The following is a 13,295-nucleotide window of genomic DNA, read 5'->3' on the forward strand; positions in this document are numbered from 1 at the left end:
CCAAAAAGGGGAGGGACCCCCCAAAAATACACCCAGGATACCCCAAAAAACTCTCAGGAACCCCAAAAAGGGGAGGAACCCCCCAAAAAACCACCCAGGATACCCCAAAAGAGGGGGAAACCCCCCCAAAAAAGGGGGAAACTCCCCCAAAATGGCTTCAGGACCCCCAAAAAGAGGAGGGACCCCCCCAAAAAAACCACTCAGGATAACCCAAAAAACTCTCAGGACCCCCAAAAAGAGGAGGAATCCCCCCAAAAAGAGGAGGAATCCCCCCCAAAAAACCCTCAAGATGCTCCATAGGAGGGGGAAACCCCCAAAAAAAACCTCAGGACCCCCAAAAATCAGAGGGAACCCCCAAAAAAACCCAAAAACCCCTCAGGACCCCCCAAAAACACCCCCAGGACCCCCAAAAACCCCTCAGAATGCCCCAAAAATGCCCCGAGACCCCCAAAACCACCCCCAGGACCCCCCAAAAGTCCCCTTAGGACCCCTCCCCCAAATTGGGGGTCCCCAAACCGCCCCCCCCAAATGAGGGACCCCTCCCCAAATGAGGCTAATTAATAAACACCAATTAATGATGCAATTAATTGATCAAAGGGAGTTTATTTGGGGGCGGTTTATTTGGGGAAATTTGGGGAGGGGTCTCGGATTTTTTTGGGGAAAATCTTGGTGTTTTTTGGGGAAAACCTTGGTGTTTTTTGGGGAGGGGTCTCAGGGATTTTTTTGGGGAAAATGCCGAGATTTCTGTAAAAAATTCTGGGGGGGTTTTGGGTTTTTTTTTGGGGGGAGAGGTCTTGGGGGTTTTTAAGGGTGTATTTGGGGAAGAGTCCTGGGATTTTGAGGAGGGGGCCTGGAGGATTTTTGGAGGAATCCTGGAGGTTTTGGGGAGGGGTTCTGAGGGTGGAAATACATGGGAAAATAGGGGGAAAATGGAGGAAAATGTGAGGGGAAAATGGGGGAAAATGTGAGGGGAAAATGGTGAAAAACGTGAGGGGAAAATACGGGAAATGTGAGGGGAAAATGGCGATGAACATGAGGGAGAAATGGGGGGAAATGTGAGGGGACAAAATGGCGGCAAACGCGAGGAGACAAAATGGCGGCAAACGTCAGGGGACAAAATGGCGGCAAACGTGAGGGAACAAAATGGCGGCCAGCGTGAGGGGACAAAATGGCGGCAAACGCGAGGGGACAAAATGGCGGCAACGCGAGGGGACAAAATGGCGGCAAACGTGAGGCGAGAAAATGGCGGCAAACGTGAGGAGACAAAATGGCGGCAAACGTGAGGGGGCAAAATGGCGGCAAACGTGAGGAGACAAAATGGCGGCAAACGTGAGGGGCAAAATGGCAGGAAACATGAGAGGACAAAATGGCGGCAAACGTGAGGGGACAAAATGGCGGCAAACGTGAGGGGACAAAATGGCGGCAAACGTGAGGGGAGAAAATGGCGGGAAACTTGACGGGACAAAATGGCGGCAAACGTCAGGAGACAAAATGGCGGCAAACGTGAGGGGAAAAAATGGCGGGAAACGTGAGGAGAGGAGACAAAATGGCGGCAAACGTGAGGGGACAAAAAGGCGGCAAACGTGAGGGGACAAAATGGCCGCGCCAAATCCCTGCGTGATTCCCCCGCCCACCCCCCCCCCCCCAAATTGTGCTAATTAACAATCACCACTCAACGACTCCGTTAATTGATGCAGAAAGGGAAGTTTATTTGGGTTTATTTTAGGTGGGGGGGGTCGTGCCCGTGGGGATGATGAAGGTGATGAAGATGATGAAGATGATGATGATGAAGGTGATGATGATGGAAGGGGGCGCTCCATGGGGGCTCCTCCTGTGGAAATTTGGGGAATTTGGGGAGGGGTCCTGGGTTTTTTTTGGAGGGAGAATCGCACTTTATTTTTTGAGGGAATTCTGTTGATTTTTGGGGAAGGATCCCAAGTATTTTTTGGGGGAAAATCCCAGGATTTTTTTTTAAGGAAATTCTGGGGTTTTTTGGGGAACGGTCCCAGCGGTTTTTGGGGGAAATCCCAAGGATTTTTGAGGAGAATTCTGGGCATTTTTGGGGAAGGATCCCAAGTATTTTTGGGGGAAAATCCCAGGATTTTTTTTAAGGAAATTCTGGGTTTTTTTGGGGAAGGGTCCCAGCGGTTTTTGGAGAGAATCCCAAGGATTTTTGAGGAGGATTCTGGCATTTTTGGGGAAGGGTCCTGGGGGATTTTTTGGGGGGGAATTCCAGGATTTTTTGAGGGAAATTCTGGAGGTTTTTGGGAAAAGGTCCCAGGGGTATTTTTAGAGAGAAATCCCAGGGTTTTTTTGAGGACAATTCTGGAGGTTTCTGGGGAAGGGTCCCAGAGGTTTTTGGGGGGAATCCAGGATTTTTTTGAGGAGAAATCTGGAATTTTTGGGGCGTGGGTCCAATTTTTAAGAGTGAAAATCCCAGTTTTTTTGGGGGTGATCCTGGGGATTTTTTTGGTTTTTTTTGGGGAGAAATTCTGGGATTTTTGGGAGGTTTTGGTGGGGGTCTCACCCTCAGGCCGCCGCCCCCCTCGAATTTCTTCTTGCGCCCCTCCATCCCGCTCATGGCGTCCACGTTCTTGCGCCAGTCCCCGACCTCGTAGCTCTCCTGGGACATTGTCCCCAGTGTCCCCAAATACACCCCCAAAACTACCCCGAAACGCCACTGAAAACAACCCCCAAAATTCCCTAAAATCCCCATAAAACCCACCCAAAGTCTGTCCGAAAACAACACCCAGAAAACCCTAAAATTGGCATAAAATCCCTCCTAAAAATAACCCCAAAAACCCTAAAATTGCCAAAAACCCCATCCAAAATCCATCCTAAAACACCCACAAAACATCCTAAAACACCCACAAAACACGGCTGAAAAACTCCTAAAAATAGCCCGAAACCACCACAAAACCACCCCATAAAAACCCCAGAAATATCTCCAAAAAAAACCCTAAAAAACACCCAAAAAACATCCTTGAAAATACCCCCAAACCACCTTTGAAAATACCCCAAATACCACTAAAAACACCCTGCAAAAAAACCTAAAATCAACACACAAAACCTACCCAAAATCCCTCCTAAAAACTACCCCCAAAAACCTTAAAAACACCCACAAAACACTGCTAAAAACACCCCTAAAATACCCCAAAACCACCCCAAAAATCACCACAAAAATACCCCAAAAATATCCAGAAACCACTTCAAAAATATCCCCAAAAACACCACAAAAACAGTACAAAACCACCACAAAAACACCCCCAAAAACACCCAAAAATATCCCTAAAATTACCTCAAAACCACAAGAATCACCACAAAAATCCCCCCAAAACATCCAGAAACCACCCCCAAAAATACCCTTAAAACACCACAAAAACACTACAACACCACCACAAAAACACCCCAAGATACCCCCAAAAACACCCCAAAAATATCCCTAAAATTACCCCAAAACCACCACAAAAGTCACCAAAAAATATCCAGAAACCACCCCAAAAATACCCCCAAAACACCACAAAACCACTACAAAACCACCACAAAAACACCCCCAAAAACCCACAAAATGCACCCCCAAAAATACCCCAAAACCACCACAAAAATCACCACAAAAATATCCAGAAACCACCCCAAAAATACCCCCAAAAACACCCCCAAAATACCCCCAAAAAACCACAAAAATACCCCCAAAAAACCCCAAAAATGCCCACAGGTGGCTCCAGGTTCCCATTGTCCCCAATGTCCCCAATGTCCCCAATCCCCTCAATGTCCCCAAATCCCCTCAATGTTCCCAAACCCCTCAATGTCCCCAAATTCTCTCAATGTCCCCAGTGTCCCCCTCAATGTCCCCAATCCTCTCAATGTCCCCAATTCCCCTCAATGTCCCCAATCCCCCCAAACGTCCCCAATGTCCCCAAATCCCCTCAATGTCCCCAGTGTCCCCTCAATGTCCCCAATTCCCCTCAATGTCCCCAAATCCCCTCAATGCCCCCAAATCCCCTCAATGTCCCCAAATGTCCCCAATGTCCCCAAATCCCCTCAATGTCCCCAATCCCCTCAAATGTCCCCAGTGTCCCCAATGTCCCCAAATCTCCTCAATGTCCCCAAATCTCCTCAATGTCCCCAATCTCCTCAATGTCCCCAAATCTCCTCAATGTCCCCAATCCCCTCAATGTCCCCAAATGTCCCCAATGTCCCCAAATCCCCACAATGTCCCCAGTGTCCCCTCACCTTCTCGGCGTCGTCCTTGCGCACCTGGCGCAGCCCCGCCCTCAGGTCGGTGCCCCACGCGGGGTTTGGTGCCCAGCAGCGCCGCCATCATGGCGTCGGCCGAGAGCCGCACCCGGCGCAGGTTGGGCCGCACGAAGCGGCCGGCGGCCACGCGGCGACGCAGCTCCTCCAGCTGGGGGGGACATTGGGGACATCGGGGGGATTGGGGACATTGGGGACATTGGGGGGTTTGGGGTCATGGAGGGGATTTGGGACATTGGGGGTTTGGGGTCATTGGGGGGATTGGGGGCATTGTGGACATTGAGGGGATTGGGGACATTGAGGGAATTGGGGACATTGGGGGGATTGGGGACATTGGGGGGTTTGGGGGTCATGGAGGGGATTGGGGACATTGGGGGATTGGGGACATTGGGGGGGTTTGGGGACACTGAGGGGATTGGGGACATCGGGGGGATTGGGGTCATGGAGGGGATTGGGGACATCGGGGGATTTGGGGACATCGGGGGGATTGGGGTCATGGAGGGGATTGGGGACATTGGGGGGATTGGGGTCATGGAGGGGATTTGGGACATTGGGGGCATTGGGGACATTGAGGGGATTTGGGGACATTGGGGGGATTGGGGACATCGGGGGGATTGGGGACATGGAGGGGTTTGGGGACATCGGGGGGATTGGGGTCATGGAGGGGATTGGGGGACATGGAGGGGATTGGGGGGTTAGGGGGCATTGGGGGGTTTGGGGACATTGCGGGGTTTGGGGACATTGGGGGGATTGGGGACATTGGGGGGATTGGGGACATTGGGGGGATTGGGGACATTGAGGGGTTTGGGGGACATGGAGGGGACTGGGGACATTGGGGGGTTTGGGGACATTGGGGGGTTTGGGGACATGGAGGGGATTGGGGACATCAGGGGGATTGGGGACATCGGGGGCATTGGGGACATTGAGGGGATTTGGGGACATCGGGGGGATTGGGGACATTGAGGGGATTTGGGGACATCGGGGGGTTTGGGGACATCGGGGGGTTTGGGGACATTGGGGGCATTGGGGACATTGGGGGCATTGGGACATTGGGGGGATTGGGACATTGGGGGGTTTGGGGTCATGGAGGGGATTGGGGACATTGGGGGGTTTGGGGGACATTGGGGATTGGGGACATCGGGGGGATTGGGGACATTGGGGGGTTTGGGGACATTGGGGGGTTTGGGGACATTGGGGGCATTGGGGGGTTTGGGGTCATGGAGGGGATTGGGGACATTGGGGGGATTGGGGACATTGAGGGGATTTGGGGACATCGGGGGGATTGGGGTCATGGAGGGGATTTGGGGACATTGGGGGGTTTGGGGGACATGGAGGGGATTGGGGACATTGGGGGGTTTGGGGGCATTGTGGTGATTGGGGACATTGGGGGGTTTGGGGACATTGGGGGGTTTGGGGACATTGGGGGGTTTGGGGACATTGGGGTGATTGGGGACATCGGGGGGTTTGGGGACATTGGGGGGTTTGGGGACATTGGGGGGTTTGGGGGACATGGAGGGGATTGGGGACATTGGGGACATTGGGGGGTTTGGGGGCATTGGGGGATTGGGGACATTGGGGGGTTTGAGGACATTGGGGGCATTGGGGACATTGGGGTCATTGGGGGGATTGGGGACATTGGGGGATTGGGGACATTGGGGGGATTGGGGTCATGGAGGGGATTGGGGACATTGGGGGGATTGGGGACATTGGGGGGATTGGGGACATCGGGGGGTTTGGGGACATTGAGGGGATTGGGGACATTGAGGGGATTTGGGGACATTGGGGGGATTGGGGGCATTGGGGACATTGGGGAGTTTGGGGACATTGAGGGGATTTGGGACATTGGGGGGTTTGGGGACATTGGGGGGGATTGGGGACATGGAGGGGATTGGGGACATTGGGGGGATTGGGGACATTGAGGGGATTTGGGGACACTGGGGACATTGGGGACACTGGGGACATTGGGGACATTGGGGGGATTGGGACATTGAGGGGATTTGGGGACATTGGGGGGATTGGGGACATGGAGGGCATTGGGGACATTGAGGGGATTTGGGGACATTGAGGGGATTTGGGGACATTCAGGGACAGATTCCCCCCCACACCCCGGCAGAGCCGGGGACACCTCAAGGACACCTCAAGGACACCACGAGGACACTTTGGGGACAGTGTCCCCGCCCTGGGGCCGTCCCCAAGATGGCGGCGGCCTCGTCCCCACCTCGGTGACGTTCTTGCTGACGCGCGTCCCCATGTCGTAGCGCTCCTCGTCCACGCGCGCCACGCGGGCGTGCAGCTCCCGGCACAGCTCCTGTCGGAGGGGACACGGAGGGGACAGCGCTGGCACCAGGGACGTCGGGAGGGTTTCACTGTCCCCACCCTTGGGATGTCCCCATGGTGTCCCCAAGGCCGCCCCCCCGTATCGCAGAGCTCCTGATGTGCCCGATGTCCTCAATGTCCCCTCACCGGCAGCTCTGTCACCCTCAGATATTTTCCCCTCACGTTCGCCGCCATTTTCCCCTCGAATTCCCACGATTTTCCCCTCACATTTTCCTCCATTTTTGCCTCACATTTTCCGCAATTTTCCCCTCACATTTCCCCCATTTCTACCTCACATTTCTCACCATTTTCCCCTCACATTTTCCTCCATTTTCCCCTCACATTCCCCGCCCTTTTCTCCCCTCACATTTTCACCATTTTCCCCTCACATTTTCCCCATTTCTTCCCTCACATTTCCCACCTTTCCCCCCTCACATTTCCCACCATTTTCCCCTCACATCTTCCCCATTTTCCCCTCACATTTCCCTCCATTTTCCCCTCACATTTCCCCTCACATTTTCCCCTCACGTTTCTCTCACATTTTCCCCTCACGTTTCCCGCCATTTTCCCCTCACATTTTCCCCCATTTCCCCTCACATTTCCCTCACATTTTCCCCTCACATTTCCCCCATTTTCCCCTCACACTTCCCACCTAAATTTCCCCTCACATTTTCCCCTCATGTTTCCCTCCATTTTCCCCTCACGTTTCCCCCAATTTCCCCTCACATTTTCCCCTCACATTTCCCTCCATTTTCCCCATTTTCCCCTCACATTTTCCCCTCACATCTTCCCCATTTTTCCCTCACATTTCCCGCCATTTTCCCCTCACATTTCCCCTCACATTTCCCCTCACATTTTCCCTCACATTTTCCCCTCACGTTTCTCTCACATTTTCCCCTCACGTTTCCCGCCATTTTCCCCTCACATCTTCTCCATTTCTTCCCTCACATTTCCCGCCATTTTCCCCTCACATCTTCCCCATTTTCCCCTCACATTTCCCTCACATTTCCCCCTCACATTTCCCCCTCACATTTCCCTCACATTTTCCCCCCCCATTTTCCCCTCACATTTCCCTCCATTTTCCCCTCACATTCCCTCCATTTTCCCCTCACACTTCTCACCATTTTCCCCATTTTCCCCCTCACATTTCCGCCATTTTCCCCTCACATTCCCTCCATCTTCCCCTCACATTTCCCACCATTTTCCCCATTTTCCCCTCACATTTCCCACCCCCAATATCCCCAATTTTCGCCCCAAATTTCCGCTCACCTGCAGCTCCGTCGCCCCCATCCCCTCCAGGGCCGCCAGGGGTGGGCACAGCTCCCCCAGCACCCGAATTTTCTCGGCCGCCCTCTCCTGCTCCTCCTTCTCCAGCTCCCGCTTCGCCCTCTGCAGCAGCAGCGTCTGGGGGCCACGGCATTTTGGGGACAAACCCCCAAAAATTTGGGGGCAAACCCCCCAAAAATTTGGGGACAAACCCCCAAAAACCTGGGGACTCCCCCAGGACACCAAAATCAGGGGTAAGTTATGAAAATTGGGGATAAACCCCTCAAATTTAGCTGGGAAATTTCAATTTTGGTTTTTTTTTTTTTTTGTGAGGGAGAATTTGGGGACAAACCCCCAAAATTTTGGGGACAACACCCGAAAAATTTAGGGAGTCCCCCAGGACACCAAAATCGGGGGTAAGTTATGAAATTTGGGGACAAACCCCTCAAATTTAGCTGGGAAAATTTCAATTTTGGGGTATTTTGTGAGGGACAATTTGGGGACAAACCCCCAAAATTTTGGGGACAACCCCCGAAAAATTTGGGGAGTCCCCCAGGACACCAAAATCAGGGGTAAGTTACGAAATTTGGGCACAAACCCCTCAAATTTAGCTGTGAAAATTTCAATTTTGGGGTTTTTTTTGTGAGGGACATCCCCAAAAATTTGGGGAGTCCCCCAGGACACCAAAATCGGGGGTAAGTTATGAAATTTGGGGATAAACCCCTCAAATTTAGCTGTGAAATTTCAATTTTTGGGGTTTTTCTGTGAGGGACCCCCTCAAGAATTTGGGGACATTTCCTGAAATTTGGGGACTCCTCCCCACCCCTCACCTTCAGCTGCAGCTTGCGAGACGCCGAAATTTTGGATTTTCTCTAAAAACAGAAAAATTTGGGGTCAGAATCGAGGGATCTGGGGTTTGGGGGGGGTTTGGGGAGATTTTCAGGGTGGGTTTTTTTGGGGCTTTGGGATTTCTGGGGGGATTTGGGGTGGTTTGAGGGGATTGGGGTTTTTTTGGGGTTGTTTTTGGGGTTTCAGGGTGTTTATTAGGAGGTTTTGGGATGGGTTTTTGGGGTTATTTTGGGATTTTTGGGGTGGTTTTGGGGTTTTCAGGGTGGTTTTTTGGGTGTTTTTGGGTTCTTTTGGGTTTTCAGGGTGGGTTTTTTGGGGTTTTCAGGCTTTTTTGGGGGGTTTTTAGGGTGGGTTTTGGGGGTTTTCAAGGTGTTTTTTTGGGTTTTTTTTGGGTTTTTTTGTGTTTTCCAGGGGGTTTTTTGGGGTTTCAGGGTGGGGTTTTTTGGTGTTTTCAGGGTGGGTTTTTGAGTTTTCAGGGTGGTTTTTTGGGTGTTTTTGGGGTATTTTTGTGTTTTTAGGTTTTTTTTTTTTTTTTTTTTTTTTTTTTTTTTTTTTGTGTTTCCGGGGTGTTTTGGGGGTTTTCAGGGTGGGTTTTTTGGGGTTTCAAGGTGGGTTTTTGGTGTTTTCAGGGTGGGTTTTTAGGGTGTTTTGGGCTTTTTTTGGGTTTTTAGGGTGGGTTTTTAGAGGATTTTTGGTTTTTTTGTGTTTTCAGGGGGGTTTTGGGGGTTTTTGGGGTGGGTTTTTTGGGGTTTTTGGGTTTTCAGGGTGGGTATTTTGGGTTTTTTGGTGTTTTTAGGGTGGTTTTTTGGGTTTTTTTTTGGGTTTTCAGGTGTTTTTTTTTGGTTTTTTGTGTTTTCAGAGGGGTTTTGGGGTTTTTTTGGGTTTTCAGGGTGTTTTTTTTTGGTTTTTGGGGTTTTCAGGCTGTTTTTAGGGGTTTATTTTGGGTTTTCAGGCTGGTTTTTTGGGTTTTTTGAGGTTTTCAGGGTGGTTTTTGGGGTTTTTAGGGTTTTCAGGGTGGGTATTTTGGGGTTTTCAGGCTGTTTTTTTGGGGTTTTTGGGGTTTTCAGGCTGTTTTCAGGGTGGTTTTTTGGGGTTTTTTTTTGGGTTTTTGGGGTTTTCAGGCTGTTTCAGGTGGTTTTTTGGGTGTTCAGGCCGTTTTTAGGGTGGTTTCTTGGGTTTTTTGGGGGTTTTTGGGGTTTCAGGCTGTTTTTAGGGGTTTTTTTTGTTTTTTTTGGGTTTTTGGGTCTTCAGGCTGTTTTTTAGGGGTTTTCAGGGTGGTTTTTTTGGTTTTCAGGCTGTTTTTTGGGGTTTTTTGGGGTTTTTTGAGGTTTTTAGGGTTTTCAGGGTGGTATTTTGGGTTTTTTTTGGTTTTCAGCTGTTTTTAGGGTGGTTTTTTGAGTTTTTTTTGGGGTTTTTTGTTTTTTTTTTTTTGTTTTTTTGGTTTTTTGGGTTTTTGGGGTTTCAGGCTGTTTTTAGGGTGGTTTCTTGGGTTTTTTTGGGGTTTTGGGGTTTTCAGGCTGTTTTTTGGGGTTTTTTTTTTTGGTTTTTTTGGGTTTTCAGGCTGTTTTTTGGGGGTTTTTTTTTGTTTTTTTTGTTTTTTTTGTGGTTTTTGGGGTTTTTTAGGCTGTTTTCAGGGTGGTTTTTGGGGTTTTTTGGGTTTTTGGGGTTTTCAGGCTGTTTTCAGGGTGGTTTTTTTGGGGTTTTTTGGTTTTTTTGGGTTTTTTTTGGGTTTTTGGGGTTTTCAGGCTGTTTTCAGGGTGTTTTTTTTGGTTTTTTTGGGGTTTTTGGGTTTTCAGGCTGTTTTCAGGGTGTTTTTTGGGGTTTTTTGGGTTTTTTTTGGTTTTCAGGCTGTTTTCAGGGTGGTTTTTTGGGTTTTTTTTGGGGTTTTTGGGGTTTTCAGGCTGTTTTCAGGGTGTTTTTTTGGGTTTTTTTGGGGTTTTTGGGGTTTTCAGGCTGTTTTTAGGTGGTTTTTGGGCTTTTTTGGGTTTTCAGGCTGTTTTTTTGTTTTTTTTTTTTTTTTGTTTGTTTTTGTTTTCAGGCTGTTTTTTGGGGTTTTTTTTTTGGTTTTTTTTGGTTTTCAGGCTGTTTTTTGGGGCGTTTTTTTGGTTTTTTTTTGGTTTTTTGGGGTTTTCAGGCTGTTTTCAGGGTGGTTTTTTGGGTTTTTTTAGGGTTTTTGGGGGTTTTAGGCTGTTTTTAGGGTGGTTTCTTGGGTTTTTTTTTGGGGTTTTCAGGCTGTTTTTTGGGGTTTTTTTTGGGGGGTTTTTTGGGTTTATAGGCTGTTTTCAGGGTGGTTTTTGGTTTTTTTTTGGGTTTTTTGGTGTTTTTCAGGCTGTTTTTTAGGGTGGTTTTTTGGCTTTTTTGGGGTTTTTGGGGTTTTCAGGCTGTTTTTTTTGGGGTTTTTTTTTGGGTTTTTTTTGGTTTTCAGGCTGTTTTTTTGGGGTTTTTTGTGGTTTCCAGGGGTGTTTCGTGCCCACCTTGGCGTGCGGCTCCACGGCGTAGCCCCGGTAATTGGCCGAGGATTTGCGGCGCAGGGGGGGCGGCGCCGGGGGAGGGGCCTCGGGACCTGCCCCTCCCCCTCCCCCTCCTCCTCCGGGGGTCGCTGGGGTCACACGGGGAGGGAGGGGTTAAACGGGGGGGGAGGGGTCCCCAAAATGGGGAAATGGGGAGGGGAAGTGGGGGAGGGGTCTCACCGAGGTGTCCTCCCTGGAGGGGGGGGGGGAGAGAATTGGGGTTAGGGACCCCCGAAATGGGGTGGGGGGCTCAAAATGGGGTTAGAGACCCCCGAAATGGGGTGGGGGGCTCAAAATGGGGGTTAGAGACCCCCAAAATGGGGTGGGGGTCCCAAAATGGGTTAGAGACCCCTAAATTGGGGTTAGAGACCCCCGAAATGGGGTTAGGGACCCCCGAAATGGGGTGGGGGTCCCCCAAAATGGGGTTAGAGACCCCCAAAATGGGGTTAGAGACCCCCGAAATGGGGTGGGGGTCCCAAAATGGGGTTAGAGACCCCCGAAATGGGGTTAGAGACCCCTGAATTGGGGTGGGGGTCCCAAAAATGGGGTTAGAGACCCCCGAATTGGGGTGGGGGGCTCAAAATGGTGTTAGAGACCCCCGAATTGAGGTTAGAGACCCCCGAAAATGGGGTGGGGGTCCCAAAATGGGGTGGGGGTCCGAAAATGGGGTTAGAGACCCCCGAAATGGGGTGAGGGACCCCCAAAATTGGGGTTAGAGACCCCCGAAATGGGCTTAGAGACCCCCGAATTGGGGTTAGAGACCCCCAAAATAAGGTTAGGGACCCCCGAATTGGGGCTAGAGACCCCTGAATTGGGGTGGGGGTCCCCAAATTTGGGTGAGGGGTCCCCCAAAGCCCCTCCCCACCCCCCCCAGCCCCCCACTCACTCTTCGGCCATCCGGAAGCTTCTGGAAAACACCGGGGGGTCACGAGAGGTCATGGGGGGGTCACGGGAGGTCATGGGGGGGTCACGGGACCCCTCCCCCAAATTCCAACCCTCCCCTCCCCCCCCCTGTTTGATAAGGGAGAGGAGGGGGCTAAAAATAGCCCCGTTATCAGCCCCTCCCCCACCCCGCGGGGCCAGGGCCGCCCCTCCCCCCACCCCCCCAAAAAAAACAACCCCAAGGGCACCCAGGACGTGGAGACCCCTCCCCAAATTACCGAAAAAATAATTAAAAAAAAATAAATCCCCCCAAAAAAATCAGGCTAAAATCGCCCGGGACCCCTCCCCAAATTACCTAAAAAATATAAAATGAATCCCCCCAAAAAATCAGGCTAAAATCACCCGGGACCCCCTCCCCAAATTACCCCAAAATCTCCCGGGACCCCTCCCCAAATTACCTAAAAAATATAAAATAAATCCCCCAAAAAATCACCCCAAAATCTCCCTGGACCCCTCCCCAAAATTCCCCCAAAATCTCCGGGACCCCTCCCCAAATCAACCCCAAAATCTCCCGGGATCCCTCCCCAAATAACCTAAAAAATACAAAATAAATCCCCAAAAAATCAGGCCAAAATCTCCCGGGACCCCTCCCCAAATTACCTAAAAAAAATAAAATAAATCCAAAAAAAGTCAGGCTAAAATCGCCCGGGACCCCTCCCAAAATTTCCCTCAAAATCTCCCGGGACCCCTCCCCAAATCAACCCCAAAATCTCCCGGGACCCCTCCCCAAATTACCTAAAAAATATAAAATAAATCCCCCAAAAAATCACCCCAAAATCTCCCTGGACCCCTCCCCAAATTTCCCTCAAAACCTCCTGGGACCTCTCCCCAAATCAACCCCAAAATCTCCCGGGACCCCTCCCCAAATTACCGAAAAAATATAAAATAAATCCCCAAAAAAATCAGGCTAAAATCGCCCGGGACCCCTCCCAAAATTACCGAAAAAATATAAAATAAATCCCAAAAAAAGTCAGGCTAAAATCGCCCGGACCCCTCCCAAAATTTCCCTCAAAATCTCCCGGGACCCCTCCCCAAATAACCTAAAAAATATAAAATAAAATCCAAAAAAATCAGGCTAAAATTGCGCGGGACCCCTCCCCAAATTACCGAAAAAATATAAAATAAATCCCCCAAAAAAATCAGGCTAAAATTGCCCGG

General features: G+C 50.4%; 1 protein-coding gene across 1 annotated transcript; it reads right to left on the reverse strand.

Moving 5' to 3' along the window:
* Positions 1 to 1,694: 1,694 nt before the first annotated feature.
* On the reverse strand, positions 1,695 to 12,155 carry TNNI3 (troponin I3, cardiac type). Its single transcript, XM_077193248.1, is given in 9 exon segments — positions 1,695 to 1,831; positions 2,528 to 2,623; positions 4,234 to 4,287; positions 4,289 to 4,405; positions 6,473 to 6,562; positions 7,840 to 7,974; positions 8,667 to 8,708; positions 11,160 to 11,284; positions 12,125 to 12,155. Coding segments are annotated over 9 exon segments (804 nt in total). The 3' UTR covers positions 1,695 to 1,717.
* Positions 12,156 to 13,295: the final 1,140 nt, after the last annotated feature.

The sequence above is a fragment of the Agelaius phoeniceus genome, chromosome 37, assembly GCF_051311805.1.
Source record: "Agelaius phoeniceus isolate bAgePho1 chromosome 37, bAgePho1.hap1, whole genome shotgun sequence".
NCBI classification, from domain to species: domain Eukaryota; kingdom Metazoa; phylum Chordata; class Aves; order Passeriformes; family Icteridae; genus Agelaius; species Agelaius phoeniceus.